Source organism: Eucyclogobius newberryi, unplaced genomic scaffold, assembly GCF_026437365.1.
Source record: "Eucyclogobius newberryi isolate DKJ021-1_F unplaced genomic scaffold, fEucNew1.0.hap1 SCAF_11, whole genome shotgun sequence".
Taxonomy (NCBI): domain Eukaryota; kingdom Metazoa; phylum Chordata; class Actinopteri; order Gobiiformes; family Gobiidae; genus Eucyclogobius; species Eucyclogobius newberryi.
The window spans coordinates 27481659-27504627 of record NW_027315735.1 but is presented as its reverse complement, the minus strand read 5'-3'; the positions used below and the strand labels follow the sequence as shown (position 1 = coordinate 27504627).

General features: G+C 41.3%; 5 protein-coding genes across 6 annotated transcripts; 4 read left to right on the top strand and 1 right to left on the bottom strand.

The window, feature by feature from the left end:
- The first annotated feature begins 608 nt into the window (after positions 1-608).
- On the top strand, positions 609-2302 carry tmsb2 (thymosin beta 2). Of its 2 annotated transcripts, none has more exons than XM_072439809.1 (3): positions 609-751; positions 1597-1701; positions 1898-2302. In XM_072439809.1, the coding sequence occupies exons 2-3, from the start codon at positions 1602-1604 to the stop codon at positions 1933-1935; spliced, it is 138 nt and encodes a 45-aa protein (XP_072295910.1). In that variant the 5' UTR covers positions 609-751; positions 1597-1601; the 3' UTR covers positions 1936-2302. The 2 variants fall into 2 exon arrangements, with proteins under 2 accessions (XP_072295910.1, XP_072295909.1); XM_072439808.1 differs by having other exon boundaries at positions 1594-1701.
- A 2234-nt stretch (positions 2303-4536) lies between these two features.
- Positions 4537-6361, top strand: LOC140347377 (protein Wnt-8a-like). The gene is made up of 5 exons (XM_072433809.1): positions 4537-4845; positions 4939-5111; positions 5313-5438; positions 5517-5659; positions 5742-6361. Exons 1-5 carry the CDS (start codon positions 4778-4780, stop codon positions 6300-6302), a joined length of 1071 nt encoding a protein of 356 aa, XP_072289910.1. The 5' UTR covers positions 4537-4777; the 3' UTR covers positions 6303-6361.
- A 564-nt stretch (positions 6362-6925) lies between these two features.
- LOC140346351 (protein Wnt-8-like) lies at positions 6926-8730 on the top strand. The gene is made up of 5 exons (XM_072432361.1): positions 6926-6940; positions 7033-7162; positions 7263-7388; positions 7504-7646; positions 8170-8730. The coding sequence occupies exons 1-5, from the start codon at positions 6926-6928 to the stop codon at positions 8728-8730; spliced, it is 975 nt and encodes a 324-aa protein (XP_072288462.1).
- A 5240-nt stretch (positions 8731-13970) lies between these two features.
- Positions 13971-15617, top strand: lcp2b (lymphocyte cytosolic protein 2b). The gene is made up of 3 exons (XM_072433797.1): positions 13971-14208; positions 14295-14444; positions 15466-15617. The coding sequence occupies exons 1-3, from the start codon at positions 14164-14166 to the stop codon at positions 15598-15600; spliced, it is 330 nt and encodes a 109-aa protein (XP_072289898.1). The 5' UTR covers positions 13971-14163; the 3' UTR covers positions 15601-15617.
- Positions 15618-19694: 4077 nt separating this feature from the next.
- On the bottom strand, positions 19695-22756 carry syce3 (synaptonemal complex central element protein 3). The gene is made up of 2 exons (XM_072432355.1): positions 22624-22756; positions 19695-20217 (listed from the first exon to the last, which is right to left on the bottom strand). Exons 1-2 carry the CDS (start codon positions 22754-22756, stop codon positions 20090-20092), a joined length of 261 nt encoding a protein of 86 aa, XP_072288456.1. The 3' UTR covers positions 19695-20089.
- Between the last annotated feature and the right edge of the window lie 213 nt (positions 22757-22969).

Sequence of the window (22969 nt, the reverse complement as noted above, 5' to 3'; positions counted from 1 at the left end):
ATACAAACAACACAAGTACAAGCTTAATTTGAGTCCGATTGTGATGTGTTGCGGCAATAAAATTAAAAATAACCAACAATTTACATGAATGATAAAATAAGGTTCGCTAAGACATGTGAATCATGTCGTTCTGATTGACATTTTGTGTTTAATTGACAAAAATGTTTTCAAATTTCCTTTCGGCGCATTGATAATTTATAGTGTGGTGAATAAAACAGAACAATAAAACACTGTGATTGCTTTTGTTCAGTGCAATACATCTTATTATGATTGTTATGATTATCATTATTATGCTTACTATGGTCATTATGCTTACAGTGGTTATTATTATCATCATCATTATTATTATTTCACTAGATTTCTTTACTCATGACTTATAATTGTTTCCGAATGGTTCATAGTTTTTTGTGGCAGCTCAAATCCGCTCTGACGCCATTTATATTATTTTATTATATTTATTTACAATCGATCTCAGATAAGCTGCTGAGTTCACTGCTGTTTCCTCACGCGGCGGCTTAAGCTGCATAACTGAACATTAATATTGATGACAAAAACAGGAGGCTGACCAAGCCTGTAGTCACCCTCCCTCTCTCTCCTCTCTGCGTGTGCATCTTATCCCTCCCTCTTAAACCCAGCCCTGGATGCACTGGCGCACTCTGCTCTGCTTCCCCCGTTAGCCGCCTCCGTCTCTATAACCCTCCCCGCTCAACCCGCCGCCGGTGCGTTTAGCCCACTGCTCTTTCAAAAACCGGTAAGCCCAGACTCATCCGTGCTTTCTCTTATGTCGGATTCAGCTGTTTTCGTTTGGGGGGTTTTATCACAGGAAAGGCAGACAAAGGAGTGGGGTGTGGCTGCATGTGGGTGAGGAGAAATGATGCTGTGGATGATGATGATGCTGCTGTAAAACGGTCTCATAGAAAGGTGTTATTGTGGATTTTGATGTTTAACAGTGCTTCGTTTGACCGTCTTCGAGGGAGGGGGGGGGAAAAATCAGTGCAGCACATTTTCAAACATTCAAGCCGACAGCCGACTGTGCCTAAACCAATTCTATCAGGTTCTATTCAAATCCACATTGCTGATTTTACAGTCGCCCGGCTTGCAAATGAGTAGCTGCGGGGCTAGTCGGCTTTAGCACATTTCCTCACACTGGCAGACAGAGCAGTGGTTTGAAAGAGGCGTGACCGGCCATGCTGTTCCAAGGAAGATTAGGGTTATTCCCAGGGCTGGGGTCAGGAATACACTGCGGTAGCGCTTGCACGGGAGTGTCTCTGTCCGAAAAAGATTAAAGGTGGTTGGATTGGAAGAGGATTGGGAACAAAGAGCCAGGCCGCAAACACGGGATGGCACAGACAAAGGAAAGCGAGGTAAAAAAAAAAAAAAAAACACGTTACAGCCGTGCGGTGTAGGTGGGAGTGGACGGCACGTGCCACCATTCACCGTGAACTTGACGTGCCTGCAGTGCTCGGGCCCCTTCCCACCGCCGCATGATACCAGCCGACAGCGACGACTGTTCACGCAACCGTTTAGTGTTTGTGGTAACGACGGGAAAGGTAAAAGTTGCACGTTTTTTGAAGTGTTTTGCCCTGTCTTTTGCAGCCAAGATGTCTGACAAGCCCGACATGACCGAAATCGCTAGTTTCGACAAGACAAAGCTGAAGAAGACGGAGACCAAAGAGAAAAACCCCCTGCCCACCAAAGAAAGTGAGTCCCCTGCGTGTCCTGCGTGTTCGCTTGTCAAGCACGTTTCATTTTCCGGCACGTCCAACGCTGTAACGTGTCAATCCAAAAGAGGCGCGGAGGAGATAACTGCTACATCAGCGATTCTTTGAAAAAACAACCAATCTGCAGTAAACACGCCGACGTAACCATGTTTTTTTTTTTTTTTTCTGTTTTCCAGCCATCGAGCAGGAGAGGAAAGGCGACGCTACGCCTTGACTTATAATGAGCACGGGAAGAAAAGAAGAAAGATGCCACCGCAAAAAGCACTTTGTTTTGATCATAACAGTATTTGAATATGTGGTTCGTCTCTGTAAGTGGGTGCTCTGAGCTCCCCGGGGTGCTGTAAGGGTATACGGCACCCTACGAGGGAGCTCTCTTATGGAGGGTTTACCTGGCTGCTTGCTTTTGTCACTGTATAGCCAATGTTCTCCGGTATTGCCAAACTAGGGAGTGGTGTCGAGTTAAAGCACAGAGCGAGAAGCAGGCATCCAGGTTCAAGATGAAGAGGGAATTGGATAATCAAAGGGATGTTTTCATAGTCAACTTTTTACTTTTCTTTGTCAAATAAATATGAAGACGTGGAGATGTGTTTGTGTCTGTTACAATTACAGTACTTCATTTGTAACCACAACAGCGTCTTCAGAATGTTTGTGACAATGTTTGACCATCATAGCAAGACCTACCAAGACATATTAACAATAAATAAACAATACATAGCGAGAATTCTCTGAAGGTTGCGGAGCTAAAAACCTACAAAATTTGTCGATTTCAATTAAAAACATGCAAAATCACAATAAATGTTAAGTTGTGAATTCGACAAATGTAATTAACTTTAAGCGTAACAGATACTTTTCAAAAACGACTGCTCTGACAACTTATATCACTTGTGCAGGTAATGGTTAAGTCAATTTACAAATAAATACTCATTTTTTACGTCCTTTGTTAACAATCTAGATTCTAGGCCTACTGATAGTCGAGGAAAATAGAAAAATGGCACATAAACGTTTATAACAATCATCTCATTTTTCTAATAGTAACTAATATATTACAATAGGACAATGAAATAAAGGTCCTTACAGTTCGCATCTGACAGGATAAATACACATTTTCCCTGAAACTATAGTGAACATGATTTTATTTAAGACGTTTGGATATTTCCCCTTCTTTGTGATGTGACATAAGCAGAGCCTCCACTGTTAACACGGATCAAAAACCACATACATTACACAACAGTAATGATAATAACATGATAAAACCTTTATGACTGTCATGAAATTATCATTTTCAGCATTTATTTATGTTTTATGTTTTCTCTATAACTGCAACTTGACTCACGTAAAACTATGATAATTACCTCACCAAACAAATAAGAAAAAATTGAGAAGCAGATATAAAAGCCAATAAAATGATTGGACTAACAATATGATACAGATTGGGTACTTTTCAGCCAGGTTTCATAATGACCCCATAATGACAGTCTGCATCGGGCTGTAAAGGCCCCGCTCCTCCTGATGTGACGCACTGGCGTCGCTGCTCCTGCGTGTCCCCCCACGGCCTGTGAAGCCCACCACCTCCTGATCCTTTATTGCTCCATTTATCACACTTGGAGCTGTCATAAATCATCTATTAACACCCTGTGCGCGACATAATGTCTCGTTTGCGTCTGTTACAGTTCATTAAACTAACGTGCATTTCTCCATTGTAACCCCGGTTTCAACCTCATAAGAGTCATAATAATCAGATTAAGGGTCAATTTGATTAAACCATTGTTCAAATACGATCAATTCCTACTTAGTAGGTGTTTATTTGAATGGTTTCCATAGTTTCGTTTTTATAATGAATCCATCATGTTCCGCCCGCCCCGCTCACGTGTTCAGCTTTAACCCGCCTCTGCAGGTTTAACTGCGCTCTTCAGCTGGATTTGTGATCGTTGTGTGTTATTTCCTAATTAGGTGTTATGGTTCTAAGTTTCAGTCATAAACATAATGGATATGGCTCATATCTAATTAGTGGGGATTATCCTCTCTGGCACTTGCCTCTGCCATTGTGTTGCGCCCATCGCCCATCGCATGACCATTGACCACAACACTCACTGAATGGCTTTTATTAACTTTGTGAGTGGCTTACAGGGGATTAGGCATGTATAGGATAGGCCTGTGCGATTTGGGGAAACTATTGTTTATTTCTTAATTGGCTAACTACTTTCGAGGGCGAAACTCGCACGGCAATGCATTATGGACAACTTAAACCGTTCAATATTTCACTTTTAACAACAGCAAAACCATTAAACAAAACCAAAACGCCAAATGCCACAGTACGGGTTTATTTGCCATTAAAACTCTATTTGCTTACACTCTTGTAAATTCCAGACTGTTTTCACACCGTGTTGTTTCCCAAGGAAACATCTATTATCCTATTATCACAGCCTCGCCAAAGCCGCCGATGTGTGAGGCAGTATTTACATGACTATATCCAAGCAGCTCCTGAAAGACTTTATGGCTTTGTACTCACTGCTGGGCCCCGTAGGACACTGGTGCCATTTCCCAAACGCTTCCACATTCACAACGGACCCAACGGGACATTTCGCTATTATACACCTGATATTGGTTCCAGGATAAGGCAACATGTTTTAAGCTTATTTATCTGCATATGCCTTTTTTATTATTATTATCATGACAAACTTAGAAACACGGGACCTACACCATATGATTAACGCGGTCTACCATGTATTAACCCATTTAAAAGGCCAATAGTTGCGTGTGTGTGGGAATGTGGGGTGAGCCTGGGAACACAGGTGAATAACAGGGGGCTGTTACTGTCTGCGTCGTGTCTTTGAAGTGCACTCATGCACCTACGGCTCCTATTTGTCTCTAGGACAAGGCAATCAGGGTCGTCGTTGACGCTTTTCACAACGAAACGCTACCTGCAGGACATACCTGTCAATCAAAGGGGCATGACCATATAAATATCATCTGCGCTCAGCCCGGCCACAAACTCAGCCAGTCTCTCTTCTTATAACATCTGGCACACACGCGGACTACGTCAAGCTTCTGCAGCTATGGGACCATTCGTTTTCTTCATGGTTCTGCTGCAAACGTGCTGTCATTTTCACTGCGCCTCCACCTGGTATGGAATTACGCATGCATTCATTTATACACAACTTTGGTTTGTATTACAATTGCATTAACACTACCTTCACAATTCCCTTGCTCGTTATAGGACAGTGAACAACTTTCTTATGACCGGACCAAAGGCGTTCCTGACCTACGCCAGCAGCGTGCAGTCCGGCGCACAGAGCGGCATCCAGGAGTGCAAGCACCAGTTCGGTCTGGATCGATGGAACTGTCCAGAAAGCACGCTGCAGCTGTCCACACACAAGGGCCTGCGCTCAGGTAAAACACCCCCTCGACCCTGAAGACACTTTACTCACGCAAACGTTCAAAATAGGGAGGAGGGATCTGTTTTACGCACGTTTACGCATGTTTTACGCACGTTTACGCATGTTTTACGCACGAGGTTTTAGGCATATCAACGATAAACAGTTATGTGTTTGTTGCATTAAAACATACTCAGATAACTCTCTCATATTGCAGCCACGAAGGAGACGTCATTTGTCCACGCGATCAGCGCGGCTGGAGTCATGTACACCCTGACCAAGAACTGCAGCATGGGAGACTTCGACAACTGCGGCTGCGATGACTCCAGGATTGGACAACCAGGTATATTTATATTCATGCACGTTATTTTGTCTTTTCGTAAAATGTAAAAGTCAACATCGGCACATTTCCCCTCGACAGGGGGCAAAGGCTGGATCTGGGGAGGATGCAGTGACAACGTAGACTTTGGAGAGAAGATTTCTAAACAGTTTGTGGACGCGCTGGAAGATGGGCACGACTCACGCGCAGCTGTCAACCTGCACAACAACGAGGCAGGCAGACTGGTAATGTTCTTTACGTTTAACACTAAAACTATGCTCTATTTGTACCATATAAACTGTGCTAATATAGACCCTCCTTTTACAGGCGATCAAAGCCACAATGAGGAAAGCCTGCAAGTGCCACGGTGTCTCTGGAAGCTGCAGCATCCAGACGTGCTGGATGCAACTGGCCGACTTCAGGGAGGTCGGTAACCACCTGAAGCAGAAGTACAAACGGGCCAAGAAACTGGAGATGGACAAGAAGCCGGCGCGGGTCGGGAACAGCGCAGTTCACCGCGGCGCCCGGGGCCTCACCCTGGGGGGCATCGCCAAGACGGAGCTCATCTACCTCGAGGACTCTCCCGACTACTGCGTCCGGAACCAGAGCCTGGGATACCGCGGCACCGAGGGCCGCGAGTGCGTGAGGAGCGGGAAGAACGCGTGGGAGAAGAGGAGCTGCCGCAGACTGTGCTACGGCTGCGGCCTGCGGGTGGTGGAGAAGCGCATCGACGTGGTCAGCAGCTGTAACTGTAAATTCCACTGGTGCTGCACGGTCAAGTGTCAGAAGTGCACGCACGTCGCAACCAAATATTATTGCGCACGTAAACGCGGTGCGGGGAAATACCAGAGCAAGTCCAAACGCGTGCGTCGCAGGCCCCGTCCCTGAAATGTTGCTTCTGTAAATAGGCCTATTTTATGTTCACTTAGCTTCATAGTGCACTTTATATTCTATTTTATTATTTGTAAATTGCCCGTTTGAATTTTATTTCAGCAATAAGATAAATGTAGATAATGTAAAAGTGATAATGCATTGTGGAATGACTGTAAATAGTATTTATTTCTTTTTCTTTTTTTTAAATAAATGTATATTATAAAACACACGTCTCCAGTCGAGCTAAAATATGTAAAATGTGGTTCTTTTTGTATATTGGCACCAAGGTGTCACAAGCCTCGCGCACCAAACTCCCCTCATGCCACCTTTGAAGTGTGCATGAGGCGTTTCCTGAATCACTCGCCCAATCAGCGGCTCGGAGCGTGGCTCACAACGACTGTTTGCCCTGAGTTTAAATAAGAGAAAGTAGAAGAGGATCCTCAGAGTCCAAACATCTGAGGCTGATCCGTGCTGCTAAAAATGCTCCCTCTCGTGTTTTGGCTCCTGCCTCTTTTGCACAGACCGTGTCCCACACAGGCTTGGTAAGACTCTTTACTATAATGTAATTAAACTGAAGAAAACCTGCATCTAACCGATCTCCAATGTGTCTTTCACTCAGGGTGGCGAGTAACTTTTTGATGACGGGACCAAAGGTGAAATGATTGTTGATCCGTGGTAAAGCAGCTCAGTTTTGGAGTGAATTAAGGCTCAAACTTAACGTGTTTTGCCTTTTTTTTTAACGCAGGCTTTTCTGACCTATGCCCGGAGTGTGCAGGTTGGCACACAGACTGGCATCGACGAGTGCAGGCATCAGTTTGCCTTGGACAGATGGAACTGCCCTGACAGCGCGACTCAGCTCAGGGGCCTGAGACGAGGTGGGTCACTCCTAATGTAACGCGAGGGGCCCATTCCATCATGTGCCTATAATAAACACGGGCAAAGCGTGATTCTAAAACTGTTTCTTGTCCACTGCAGCCACAAGAGAAACGTCTTTCATCCACGCCATAAGTGCGGCCGGGGTCATGTACACTTTGACCAGGAACTGCAGTCTCGGGGACCTGGACAACTGCGGGTGCGACGTGTCCAAGAACGGGAAAATCGGTGAGTCACGTGACGGAACTATCATCGTGTAGGTTTCTGGTTGTTGCACGTAAATCACGATTAATAACGTGACTGAGTGTTATAGCATTGTTGTTGTGTCCCTGTGCGCGCGCAGGTGGACGTGGTTGGTTGTGGGGAGGTTGCAGTGACAACGTGGATTTTGGTGAGACCATCTCCAAACAGTACGTGGACGCGCAGGAGACGGGACAGGACTCCAGAGCCGCGGTGAATATCCACAACAATGAAGCTGGTCGTATGGTACGCGCAGAGATTTATTTATTTTATTTATTTTTTAACTTTATTTATTGCTTTTTTCAACATAAGAACATCACACACAAGTAAAAATATCACGCTTGCCGTCAATGACACATAAATCCCAAGAGTTTTATCACATGACCGTTCACTAAATCCTCTGCCAAACGTATACAATGTATTAACAATACTAATAAAGCAAACATACATGTATAACTAACATAAAACAAAACCGTTAAAAAGCAAAAAGCAACAACAAAAAATAAAAAAAATAAAAAATAACAAACGTGCTTGGTTACAGAACTTCCAGAGAGAAAGAAGAAAGTTGTCCACATTAAGATAAGATAATATAGCCTTTAATGTCCACACACGGGGACATGTTGGTGTTACAACGCAGGTAGATACAGGAGGAAAGGACTATTACAGTGAAATATGCATAGTTAGGAGGGTGCGCAGAGATTTATCAACAAATAAATAAATATATGGTATTGGCTCGACACACTTCCAAACTCCTACTCTTTGTCGACAGGCGGTGAAGGCCACGATGAAGCGCGTCTGCAGATGCCACGGCATGTCTGAGAGCTGCAGCGTCAAAACCTGCTGGACGCAGCTGTCAGACTTCAGAGATATTGGAAATTACTTGAAAAACAAGCACAGCCAGGCGCAAAAGCTGGACATTGACACGAAGCGCATGAGGGCGGGCAACAGTGCGGACAACCGCGGCGCCATCCTGGACGCGCTGCGCAGCATCGCCCCGACGGAGCTCATCTACCTGGAGGACTCCCCGGACTACTGCCGGAGGAACAGCAGCATGGGGCTCTACGGCACCGAGGCCCGCGAGTGTCTGACGCGGGGCGAGGGTCTGACGCAGTGGGAGACGCGGAGCTGCCGCAGGCTGTGCCAGGACTGCGGCCTCGGGGTGGAGGAGAGGCGCGTGGAGGTGGTCAGCAGCTGCAACTGCAAGTTTCACTGGTGCTGCCAGGTGAACTGTGACAGGTGCGCGCACGTGGTGGTCAAGCACGTGTGCGCCAAGCGGGACGGTCACGATGGCAACGGCTTCAAGAGGAGACACCGAGGGCAGAAGACATAACTGTCTCACTGACAATGGCCTTTGACAATGGACCACATGCGTGGGAACTAACAGCGTAACAAAACCGACAATATGGCTCTGCACTAGAAAAAGAAACAGTCTGAGCTCGTTGGTAAAGACGTTAAGTTTGTTCATTGTTTGCACTTTAATGTCTCGTTTTTGTGTTAATTTATGGATTGTATGTCACTCAAATAAAAGTAACACTTAAAATGATGACAACCATGTGGCTTTATTCCGGGCTGGGGACAGACCAGCTGAGTTTGGGAGCAGGGCAGACTCATGTTATCTGAATAAGAAAGCCGTGTGCATCTTATAATGGGGATTACACGCATAGCGGAGCGTTTCTTCACACCTTCCCAGGTGTTGATCCAGAGCTGATCCACAATTAGTCTGTAGTCAATGTGTATTCTTACTTTGTTCAAAGCGAATAAAAGAGTTGATAAATAAACAAAGATAGTCTGTGGGGCCTTGCAGCTCTCCAGGCCATGCAAATGTGTCTTAATACATCAAAGTAAAGAAGGAAACGTGTTGACAGGTCAGTCTGTGTGTGACAGGAGTTATATGCAGCCAATTATCTTTATATTTCTGATTCAACACAAACAAACACAATATTTCAGTCATTCTCGGATTCAGCCTTCGGTTTAAAATATGTGGTTTTATTAGTATACATTCAAATGTCATGGCCATTTAAACCCAAACTAGTTTAATTCACCCATTATTTTTGTTGGCCCATAAAAAAATAATTATGTTATTGTCAATGTCAAGTTACTTTAAATCTCATAAAGGTCAAACCGAAATTATAGTAAAAACAATACTTTGTCTCTCAACATTCTGACTTCTGCCACAAATGGGACTTAACTTTGAAAAACAGAACAGAGCATAAAACATAAGTACATCAGAGCGGGAGAATCTGTTCCTGCCCCAAAGTTTAGAGTAATTGGGACATCCTTATCTCCGCCTTGTGATCTGCAGGCACCTTTCCCCCGGCCCCCTGCATCTCCCCAAATCTTCTCTCAGCTGGATGTGTCATAAATCTGCCAGCGTCCCAGTTAAATGAGTGACGGCATGGATATTACCTGCACCAGGGGGTCTGCGCCTGGGGCAAAGGGGGAGGCGGCTGACCATTTTATTTAAACTTAACTATAAACGTAGGTAGAACATGAGACAAGTTATAAAGGATAAGCTTGATGAGAAATGGCTGGACAGATTTATTCCACAGATGGCACAGTTATCCACAGTTTGTTTACGTCGTATATGCAAATGATAAAAGAGAGAAAGCGTAATTTCAAGTCTCCACAAACATCTGACGTTTTGACAGAGGAAAACGCAGCCGCCCGCTCTTCCCATTTGTCTGTTTACCTGTGGAAATGACCAGTTTTTCCCCCGATGCCCCGCTGTGGCTTAACGAAGGCCTGACCTACGTGAGACCATCACTTCTCTCTCTCCAGTCTTTATTTGAAGCCTCTTTTGTAAATAGGTTGCGCTCACGTTCTAGACTTGGATGGTGTCGTAATTTCAAGACCATCATTTGTTAGGATTTAGCTCCATTAACTGAACAAGCACAACATTGGGGCTGAATATTCCCATGGCACCAGGTCCAGAGGTTTGTTTAAAAATAAAATGTTTTAAACTATGGGGAATCTAATTTAAGAGGCCCATATTTCTGTACGTGCTATTATATACTAAACACTTCTTTGTGAGGGATTGGGACCACCAACTTGTCTTATTATTCTAATTTAAAAGGCAAAATGACAGTAATATATGACAAAATGGCAACTTCTATTCATGCGGTTCAGCTTCCTGTTATATACAATGTTTTGTGTACTTTTTCCCATTCAAAAGTGATTTTGTTTTAAATTGTTATAGCAACAGTCCTAATTTTTCATGGTTCTGAAACCCATGGACAGACTTCATAGTTGCCTACAGTTGCTGGGTGGTATGGGGTAAAAAATAAATCTTAGTAGAAAAGTAAAAATGGCTTTTAGTAATAATTGAATGAACATAAACTATACAGACTTAAATATATCAACATTTCTTCCTCTAAAGTCTGACTTCTGCTCTAAATCACATGTTTTTACAGACAGAGGATCGACTGTGGACTCTCGATTCAAAACCGCTCTCAAATAATAGTCGATTTCACATGATTTGATCTCGACCTGTCGATCATCCAAATTGGATACCGACCTATTTTATATGATTGATACGTCCATTATCAGTGTTTTGTTGGCATTGCCCAAATGAAATAATAAATGAAAATTAAACCTCATCAAAGCAATAAAAAACAAAATGTCCTGGATACTTTGAGCTCAATATGTTTCAGTGTTTTCCTTTGTGTTCCACTCCAATCATAGAGTTTGACTGAGCCTAAAGCACACGCTGCATCCTTCACATGGGCCCGGGGTCGGGAGGAGGGGCTGTAATGTTTCTCTATCAGAAGAGGAGAAAAGCTGGGAGGAGGTGATCTCCCACAAGGACCCCCCCAGGAGGACTCAAATATTCGCGGTCTCGTGGCCTGGGGGTCTGAGGGGGGATCTGAGGATGATTGATCACGGCTTGGCCCGAGCTGCCCTCCTCTTTCACCCAGGTGTGACATACCCACGGGACCCTGAAGGACGAGCTCGGGCTGGAAGACAAGATCTGACAAAGATTACAACGTATTTACCCGTTTGTAAATAGTGATGTGTATCAGCGAGGTCACTTAAAGACTACTTACATATTAGCACGCTATCATAACATCTCGGCCTGTGCTTGCACGTGGCGGCGAGGAAGCAATCGAGCTATCTTTAAGGACTAAGGACTGCGAACGAAGAGTCACCTCAGGCTAATTTTACATGTCTGTACTTTTTAAACCACTGAAACTTTCCATCTCCGTAAAAGGTCAGCACAGCACAAGTAACAACGTATAATGCGTAGGTTATTTCATGCCGATTACAAGACCCAATAGCGACGCGTGAGTGCTGACAAACGTTAAGAATGAGTTTTAGTATTCCTCCGTCCGAATCTGAAGTAATGAGCTGGAAACCGCAGACACTGGCTAGCTACATGAAAAGGGTAAGATCATTTCAGTGTTTGTCACGCTTCGTCAGGACTGCAAATCTAGAACTGTATGCATTTTTAGACAATATAGTCATGTTTGGAGAGGGTCAGTGTCATTATTCTATACAACTGTTACAATAGCAATCAGCAATTTAAAACTAAATATTGTACCTTTTGAAAGAGAAAAAGTCCTTGAAAAGTGTATGAAGTGGGGATATATTTTGGAAAATAGATAATATTGTAATGGTTGTTTTGGAGATGTAGAAAGTAGACTGTTAATCACATATTGTCTATAAATAAAACTGTTAAAAAGGATCTAAAACGACAAAACAAGCGTAATCTCCAAAACAAGAGTACAAAGTGATATTTCTGCCCTTTTGTGGTTAATGTTACGGTCCCTTCATGTAATACCAGAAGCTCAACTAAAACATTTACAGACACATTTGAGCAAATTCCTGAATCCTTGTTAAAATATAGTCTGAATGTCGTTATTAATTTTTGTCAATATTGCCTACTCCTATGAAGATATATATGTTTCATAGTGATGAAAATTGACAAACGTTGACAAAGCAGTTAATGATAATAAAAAAAAAAAAAAAAAAACATATATTGAATGAGGAAAAGTCTTAAAAATATCACAAAGAATAAGAAGCTGAAACCCATGAATACGCTTAACACTTAAATCTAACATGTTAATAACAATGAAAAATCCTGAAAAAAAACGAATCTTCTCTGCAGAAGTTATCCGGCTGTGAAAAAGTTGTAATAAAGCAAAACATAACCGGAGAACACTTTTTGGTAAGTCTAACGTTTACCATTTTACAATACAATAGTGTTTTGTTAAAATTAAAAGTGCTTTATTGGCAGCAAATGTCAGAGTGTGACCTTAGAGTGTTTCCTGATCAGTATATTGAGTAAGTACAAATATATTCATGCAGAACGAACTGTTAAAAAGTGAAAACTGCTGTGTAGCTGAGAACTCTTTCTTATTTCAACAGAAAACTTTCAGAGTTTCAAAAAGCCACATCAAACAGAAGTTTGGGGTACGTAAGTTACAGGGTAAATACAAAATGTAACTGCAGAAAAACGTCCCTGTTTAATTCTTTTTAGAGTGAACAACAACCCCAACCACAGACAAGGTAATAACACAAACACGCAACAGGCTAAACCACAGAAAAATCTGAAAAATTGGTTCAAATATCAATAATATTGGCGTTGGTCTGATATGGAAAATGTGCAGATATTTGGTATATTTGTTCAAAGCTGTGTGCCATTCCCTGCTTGTTCTCAGTGCATCAGAACAGTCTTTTTGAACAGAATCAGTCAACATTTAAATAGAATTAGGCTAAAAAGTAAACACCACATTTGTTAAGTATACATTTGTGGGCCTTTAAATATATTTATAACTTGTACTTGACTTCCTGTAACAGCAGCAGAAGCCGATGAACAGGAAGAGGACTATGAGGTGTATGTAAGTTACAGAGGACAAATATTATACAGCGTTACATCTTTTATTCTTCCAGATGTTTTATTTTTCTTATTGTAAATTGCAAAACTCAAATGTGTTTCAGGAGCCAAATGATTCTGTGTATGACAACGATGTCAGGGATTTGGTTTATTCCTTGACAAAGACGAAGCTACAAAAGAGTAGCAATTTCTTCCAAAGTAAAGAAGAAATAGCTTGTTATAGCTTGTTAAATAGCATGTTTTTAGAGATGATAGAAAAGAAGAAAATGTGAATTATTTTTCTCTAGATGCTTCGACTGAGCCCTTTTCGGTTAAGCCCAAAATCAAAACGAAGCCGTCAAAAGTAAACGGCCAACCTCCAGGTAACCATGAATTATTATCATTATTAAACCAGCAAAAACAAGAACACTTACTAATCTTTCATCCATTTCTCACAATCCCTTAAATAACCACAAGAGGGCAGTGCACACAAAGATTTGAGGCTCAGCAAGGCTCCACCGATAAACTACTCGCTCATAGCAACAAAAAGGTATGACAATTTCAGTCGGGAAAATATGAATATATAATCTAACATACTTCAATATGTGAACTTTTATTTCAGACAAACTCAGCCCTTGCCTGCACAAAGCTCGGCGAGCAAAGAGGTAACAGATAACTACTTCTATCTATTTATTCATGTCAATTCAACAAACCTTAAATGTAGAAAACAAAAGTACACGCTGCGATTACAGTTGGTATTTCCAGCGCTTACCAGCAGATGGCAGTGTTGTAAACGCTACCACAACTTCTAGCTGTTCTTAATGGGTTTACTGGAAGATGCATGACATTTCCCTCACAATATAAGAACGTACATGTCATCTCAACATAGAAACAGTGCTTACTACGGCTCTTTGAACGCAGGCGTTGGATCCACGGTGGTACGGAGGGGGCATGGGCAGGCCCAAGGCAGAGGCGGCTCTAACACAAGCGGGCAAGGTCAGCCTCCTGTAAACGAAAACAAACAAACAAACAAATATCACATGTTTCTTGAGTCATGTTTGATGGTCACGTGTGGCTTTTAGGACGGTGCATTTGTGGTCAGAGACAGCGCCAAAGGCCGAGCGGAGCATCCTTACACTCTGATGGTGCTGAAGGAAGCCAAGATTTACAACATCAAGATTCGTAAACAAGGACAGCTGTTTTTCCTTGGGTCTGGCCTCCATAACAACACGGTATGGCCTGTGTCACTATTGTACTGTATATTAGGGGCTGTTTTTGAGAGAAATGACCAAACAAATCCTTATTGAATCAAGTTGTTTGTTGTTGGGGAGCGTGTTTGTGTGTATGACAGGTTGGACGGCTCATTTCACTAAAGATGTGGCTAGAACATCTCAAGTTTGCTCTTGTCGGCTGGATTTGTTGGAGGTTTATATATTTTTTATTCCCCGGTTGGACGTGGACAGCAGATGTGGCAAAGGCAATTCCATAACATAGCAAAAGAAAATTGAATTCTGTCAACAGGACAAAAGTAGCCTCTTCAAGCACACTGGTTTCTAGAAAACATATTGAAAATAACGTCCAGAATGTGTATCATTTTACATATTAGTTACGATTTGACAAACACCTTTCATTTCTTAGATTACCACTAAAACTGCCAGAAAAAAAAATGGTTCTTTGTGCGTGAATTGTCCTTAATTCATGATGGAATTTTGTGGATTAATGAAACAGATAGAGGATTTTCTTTATAAAACTAATTGTTACTTCCTGTATTTTGTTTCCAGTCAACTTTCCATCACAAACTGCCTTTTGAATGACACCAAACAAAGTAACGATTAGGAAAACCTGGAACACATTTTTAAAGTTGTTTCAACTGACAGCTTCTGTGTGTGTGTGTGTGTGTGTGTGTGTGTGTGTGTGCGTGCGTGCGTGTTTGAATAAATAAGTATAATATAATAAGTAATTTGTGTTGAGCCTTGAGGGAGAACTTCAAGCCAGTTTTGTTTCATGTGGCTAAGCTCAGTGATTGCAGAGATATTAACCACAAACCGGGTCCAAATATTTGCATTTTGACAGTTAAAAGGCAAATTCAACCACATAATTATCTGACCTGTCCAACCTCGTGGACCACGGCGTTTCCTCTGCAGTGTTAGAAAAAGTCCACATCTTGGCGTTTGCCCGGGGCCTGTTCGGCGCTGACTTGTGCTGCGTCATTAGGCCTCTGTCATTTCATGTGTGCTGTGTCTCTCTGTTTAGAGTTTCCCCGGGGTGAGAGAGATGATTACCCATCATGCCCACATCCCGCTGCTGCTCATCGATGCCAAGGATTGCAGCTCGGGAATGCAGCGTCCCCAGTGTTGCCTCCTGCACCCGGCCAAAGCGCAGCAGTAACGAGAACAAAGGCTAAATGTGGCGGTGTGAATATGTCGAAGTGTACGCAGGGCTGGCAAGGAAAGAAGTAGGAAAGGTTTACTTTCTACACTTGACTGAAAAGTAAAGTACTGAAATGGTAAAGAGGTTCTTCATAGTATCGTGTTCATGGTGACGTCCTCAAGATTGAACAAATACATATAAAAATTACAGAATAATAAAGCGATCAATTTTGTTGCTCCCTTTCGTGTAAATAAGAGTGTTATTTTTTAAGGTTATACATTATTTTTTGTTTTTTTAATAACTTATCTGTTTTTTATTATTATATTTCTGTGCCTAATCTGTTTATCTACCTAATCTGTTTTGCAACACTGGAATTTCCTCATCGTGGGACAAATAAAGGTTATCTTATCTTAACAAAATCAGCTGAATATTTGATCAACATCCCTACATTTGATATTTGTGAAATATATTTTACTATTTTACTGAATAAGAACATTTTTCAGCTGGTAATTCAATGTGACACTTTTACATTCATTTTTTGTTTTGCCCCTGTATCTGTACTTTTACTTAAATAACACACTTCTTCCATCGCCGCGTGCCTGTTACTAAAGGCAACGTGGAGAGCAATTACCATTACCAAGCTGCCTTAAAACCAATTGAATAGTTACACAAAAGAGCCTTAAAAATATTAGATACAAAACCTTACTAATCATCACCAATCATTTTCAATACTTCCAAAATATAACTATCTAATGAGCTTACATGGCCTTTCTCACAGAGACATGGGACAGCATCAGAGACGGTCTGACATTAAACACATTTAAGACAAACCTCAAACATTGGCTCAAGACGAACCTGGTCTGTAATAATGTCAACTCTTAACTTTGTACTGAACGTGTGTGTTGTGTATGTGTTAAATGTTGTTTCTGTCCTGACCTGCCAGCGACTACAGATGGAAAGCTAATTCTGGCATATTTACATTGTATGATCATTGATACATTCATTCATTCATTCCCCTTTAAATAAATACATCTAAAACTAAAAATCTAGGCGGTTGTGTTCAATCCAAGTCTTGTCAACCAAAAATAATGGGTGAATTTTGCATAATAATGATGGTTTAATGCATTTTTCTCCAGTTTAATGCATTTATTTCCTGTTGTGTGCAGCACTTTGAATTGCGATCGAATTGAATTACGAATTGTGATCTACAAATAAACTGTCTGTATTGTCATTCCTTCATCTAACCACCAGAAGTTAAGCAATCCTCTATTATTACTATTAACTCTGATCCTACTGCGCTATATAAACTATCCCCACTCACTAAATTGCATTACCTCTCCTCTTCAGACGTGACGTTGTGAAGTGGATTAACGCCGCTGCTAGTGGCTCTCCTTGACTGTCGAGAGGAGCTGCAGGATTTCCAGAGCGTCCAACACAGATGATTAGATCGCGAAGCTCGAGTCGGCTTTGCACTGCAGGCAGAGAAAAATTCAATTCCGCGGAACGATCCAGAAGGGCCGAATTACTTGGGGGGGAAATGTCAAGAAAATAAAGACGCATTCTGGAAAAGCGTTGCAATTAGAGTTGTAATTTATGTTTCAAAATGATAAACACTTAAGAGGAGACTCAAAACTCAATCTGGACTAAACAAGGACAAGAACAGGAACCAAAACAAGTCCACATCAGGACTAACATGACCTCAACAATAATACAAGAATGCTGAGATGTGAATACTTCGCCTGGAATGTTCCACAGTACGACATTAAACGTTTCAATCTCGCATTTATCAAAAAAAAAAATAAAGTGTTTCATTGCTAAAAAACAAAACAAAACATGCATTCTTACTGTGAGTGCGCTCGCTTGTCCACAGATCTGACATGTAACTTGTAACTTCACCTGCTGGTCCCCCATGCGGACACCGTAGATACGTTTAATGCAATACTGTGGAACTTTCCGGGCAAAGCAGTGACATCTTCATGGAGCCCAAGCGTGTGGCAGGCCGTCCACGACAAGACGTTTACAGTGCGACTCTGAAATAGTCATTGAGATGTGCCAGTTGTGAATATTTATTATGATTTGGTCGCTATTAATCTTGCAAATCTGCCCTGCGGCTACGCTAAATTACAGTCTCTAAACTGCTCAAACAGCTTCCAGGCATAATTTCCTCAAAGCGACACCACAATACCACAATATTCGATCACGCTCTTTCATTCAAATGCCACTTCCTTGTCTCTGCTCTGAACCTTCTGTCCCACTTTCTGTCTTTTCTCCAGCCTCGACGCCTTTAAAGGTTAGCGAGGGGAAGCGCGCGTTCTGGCTGCTGTCCCCCGAAGCGCCAAATAAGTTACAACATCATGATTTGAAAAGCTGAACGGCACCGAGACATGACAGGCGAGCAGAGGAGTGTTTGAAATGTGTCAGTTGGTGCTATCGGCCCATCAGCGAAGTGTGTGACTGACGTCTTGTAACGCGGCACCACTCGCTCGGACGGGACCAGATGAACAACGGTTGGCCGCTGGTGGTGTGCGGGGGGCCCCAACCGCAAATCTGTGGTCACGGTGGTTTTACTGCCTAAAAAAGTGCGTACGACAGATTTTTTTCAATGATTTTCTAATTCTTACTTTACTTGGTGTGTCTGTTGTAACTATAAATTACAGTTTTAAAGCAATCAAGTAGCTATTTATGGAGAAAAAGTTTAAGAATCTGTAGAAAATAGATAACAGGAAGTGACATCACACTAGGGACGGTCAAGTTTGTGCATAATTTACACAAAATAAACAACACTTAAACAATAATTCAACAATATAAAGGTGCTCTCATATAATTTCATTGGCAATTTGAAAAAAAAAAAAAGATTAGTTTTGGCCCAGTGGTTGCAAGGTTATTTCCTAGCGTGATGTCATCGATTACAAACAGGAAGTACAATCACAAATCTAAAAAATGAGCTATTCTAGAATGAAATGTGTATAATCTTCAGCCAAATTTCACATCTTAACTCCATTTTACTTCAGTGAGTAGTCCAACCTGTCATAGGCATTTTAAAGAATGCTGGATATTTTAGAGGAAAAGAGGATTAAAACCTACGCACTAATCGATCCGGGGCATTAGACAAAGAGTCCATTGTTACGACCTCAATTGTCACTCGTTTCCTCAGTGTTTTCCATCTGAAAAATAGAAAGAACGTAGCAGCAACTTAGTCAAACAGATAATTCCACCACTGTTTTTAATTAAAGATGCAATATGTTATTTGTGATTGCTTTGATGATGCAAGTTAATTAAAATTGCTTTAAAAAGTTGGTAAATTTGAGCTTAAGCAGGAATAATAATAGAAGCAATAGAAATGCCAGTAATATGAACATATTTTACGATTCAAGAACAAGAATATTAAATTTTTAGAGGTGGGCATTATTGGAAAAAATAAAATGTTTAAATTATCAGAGAAATTCAAAATGTCTAAATTAATCACACTTTGAGCAGGAATTTCACCTTATCCTTTTGATTTTGCCTATCTTCAGCACGACAATATTTCAGTTTATTGCCCACTTTTGTGTAGTTTTATAGATGGTTATTACTTGTTTTTTGTGAATATAGCAAGTCTAGAGTATAGATTTTCAGCAGTACAAAACTCAATGATGCCAAGGACAATATAAAAAGCTTGAATTTTTCATTTTTGAAATAAGATCTGAACACGTCGCAGCCTGTTGTCAATTCAGTTTCAATTCAGAACAAGCAGAACTCTCAGGTTATTTTTTGTAAACCAACACGGCCCCAATCTAATCAGACGTAGTCAATTTTAAGTTCATGCTTTGGTAGAAAAAATATAGCCAGCTGTGGTTTACCAAACTTTTCGGTATAAATTCATTCTCCAAGTTAATTTGTATCCCTGGTCGAACACATCCTCTGCACGTAAACAAAGCTCAACACGTAGAATCTGGAAGAGGAAAGTTATTCGAAAGCTTTTTCCCCCAGAGAGAAACATATACAGAGGGGACACTGTGGATTCATTTCAATTCCATGACAACAGCAACGCTCAAGCTCTGCTCACACAAATACTGTCTTTTAATTATCTGGGTACATACGCATAATATGAGAAATTACTTAGCCAAGCAGCTTGTGTGCATTTAATCTAATGAAATATGTAATTCATTATTCTTCATTTGTGTTTTTTTTCAAGGCTAAACATAAATTAATTAGTATACAATGATATAGCTGTGAGATAAGCAAGAGTAAATAATACATGAACACAGTTTTCAAGCCTTTCATTTTGATTCATTAAATGCTTCTCCATTTGATATTGAACAAAGAACATGCAATATTTAGAAGCAGAGGAACAAAGCTTCAGAACACATAACAACATACATCTATATGCCAACAGTATAAAGAATATTATATCATCAAGAATAATTAATTGAACTCCAACATAACTTACACAATCTGTTCATCTACTGCACTTCAAAAGCAAAAGTACGTTTGAAAGACTAATTCTTCTGTTTTAAATTGATTCCTTTCAGAGCTTTCCCCCCAAAATAGTATCTTTGCATCTCTGATAAGCCTCCTGGAGCTTCTGTATCGACACAACCAGCTCTGGATTGGTCCTCATGGCAACCATGTCGTAGGCCAAGCAGGTGAGCTGAACTGTAGGCAGAACAACGAAAAAACAACGTAAGTGAAAGACTGAAAGAAAGGTCACTGTAAAGAACAGAACTCGTCCAAAACCACCACTAGACTTCACCTGGACCACTTCTTATAAGATACAAATTAGATGTTCCAACTCACATTGCTGGATTTCAGATAATAATCATTAAAACGAGGCTATTACAGTGGAAGTTCAAATAAATATTGCTGTGTGTTTTGATATTACAGATAAAGCCCAGTGGGATTTTACTAGACCAGAGCACTAAGTAAAAATATCACACTGAATCATTGTGGATTAGGGCTGCAACAAGTAATTTGATTAATTGCAACTAATTGATTCTAGAAATAGTTGTCAACTAATTGAGTAAGCAAATAATCATTAATTGGTCAATACACAGAGAGGTTTTATTACTCAAACAGAGCAAGAATCACATAAAAATGATATCAATTCACCTCTATTCGGGTCAAATTTTGTAAAAAAAAACTTATTTTCACTGGCCTTTTGCGCTTGAAACATCAAATTGATTGATCGAAATAATCGTTATTTGCAGACCTGATTGGGAATTTTCCAATATTTCTATATCTACAGATGCACTTTATAACTTTTTCAGGTGCAGGGTCCACTTGTCCATGGCTTGTCTCCATGGAAATGATACTCCACAGTAAGCCATTAAACATATCCATTGTGTTTTTATTGCTCAAAAATACCTTGAAAAACAGTTTTACTATAATGCAAGTTGGCTCACTTCTCCTCAGATCTGACCTGTAACTTGGCCCGATGGCGCCACCTGCTTGTCTTCATGGAGATAGAAGTTTAATGCCATTCTGGAAGATTCAGCAATAATATATCCATGGAGACAAGCAGGGCTGTTACAGTCCTTTAGTCGATGAATTGATTGACAGTAGGAGTGTCAAGATGATTCAGTTAATCTAGGTAATCTAGAGTATTCAGGTCACAATAATCATGAGAACTAAAAAAAAATATAGTGACAATTTTAGAAGCAAAATGTATTATTGTTAAGGGAGTGTCTGCAGTGCCGCGGCGCGCGGCCGAAACTGCCATGTTATTTTTGTGCCGGCCACGCGCCGCGGCTCCTGAAACTGCGCCGCTATTTGACCGCGTTTTAGCGCCGTTTTAGACCACGCCGGGTTAAGGTTAAGGTTAGGGTTAGGGTTAAGGTTAGGGTTAAGGTTAGGGTTAGGGTTAGGGTTAAGGTTAGGGTTAAGGTTAGGGTTAAGGTTAGGGTTAGGGTTAAGGTTAGGGTTAGGGTTAAGGTTAGGGTTAGGGTTAAGGTTAGGGTTAAGGTTAGGGTTAAGGTTAGGGTTAAGGTTAGGGTTAAGGTTAGGGTTAGGGTTAGGGTTAAGGTTAAGGTTAGGGTTAAGGTTAGGGTTAAGGTTAGGGTTAGGGTTAAGGTTAGGGTTAGGGTTAAGGTTAGGGTTAAGGTTAGGGTTAGGGTTAAGGTTAGGGTTAAGGTTAGGGTTAAGGTTAGGGTTAAGGTTAGGGTTAGGGTTAGGGTTAAGGTTAGGGTTAGAGTTAGCCATGAGGCTATAACGGGCTATAAGGGAAATGCCGCGGTCCCTGAAACTGCGCGGCAATTTGACCGCGCCGCGGCTCTCCAGCCACGGCCTATCTTTATATCAATCTTTGTCCAAAACCTATGTTTTTATTTCATATTTATTTGGTCTGGAGGAGGAAGCCAACGCAGACACGGGGAGAACATGCAGACTCTACACAGAAAGGCCCTGCACCGCCTGAGAAACGGTCCCGGGACCTTCCTGGTGTGAAGAGAGAGCAATAACCACTTTAAGTGTTTTAAATATGGCTTTTTTTTGTATTAACATTATCTTGTCCTTCAGAAAGTTATATTTCATAAAACTGGTCACAAACTTGATGAATAGTAACATGTCAGATAGTGATTGTCAGAAGAAGTGATCTCAGTAATCATGAATAATCGTTAAATCGTGTTTAATGTTTTTCCTCTCAATAATGATCACACTAACATTCTAAATGGTGACGCCCATAGCTGACGGCCAATCACATGTGTATTGGACTGTATAAGACTGAATAGTTCTGCTTTTATTTATTTATGTTTTAATCAAGATGCTGTTTGCTAGTATTTCTCTGTGTTGTTTTAGCACAAGATCCTTATCAAATTTAAGGGCATTTGCCAGTTTTTACACAACCAATAATGTATTTAGTCATCTAACGTTAATAAAGAGGCAGGAGAAAGTTACGTAGTGCACCTTTAACTACAGCCAACATAATCGCTTTGAGCACCGACCTTCTACATCATTAAGACTAATTGATTTGACAGCAGTAGACATGCAATTACATACATCCACAACGTTGTTATTCTCCTTATTATTGAGTTTGAACCTTTCAGTTTGCTCTCATATCGACGTCACCTGACATTCGCTCCAGTTCTTCGATCACGTTTTCCACGTCCTTGTTCAGCTCCAGGTGGTGGTCGCTGTTGGCGGTGGTCCGAGGAGACCCCGGGGGCGAGGACGAGGTGGACGGAGTGGACGGAGTGGACATCTAAAAGCGGTAATAATATAAGACCAATACACAGGCTCGCGCGTGTCGACTTCACCGTCAAAACACGGGCTAAAAAGTGTTACAGTTTAACGTTAGCTATCGTCACTTGGCTAAATATTTGTGTCCACTAACTTTTTTACCGTTTGGAAACTTGGACGCTTAAATATAAATGACAAATGAAACGTTTAACTTACCGTGAGTCAATGACAAGAT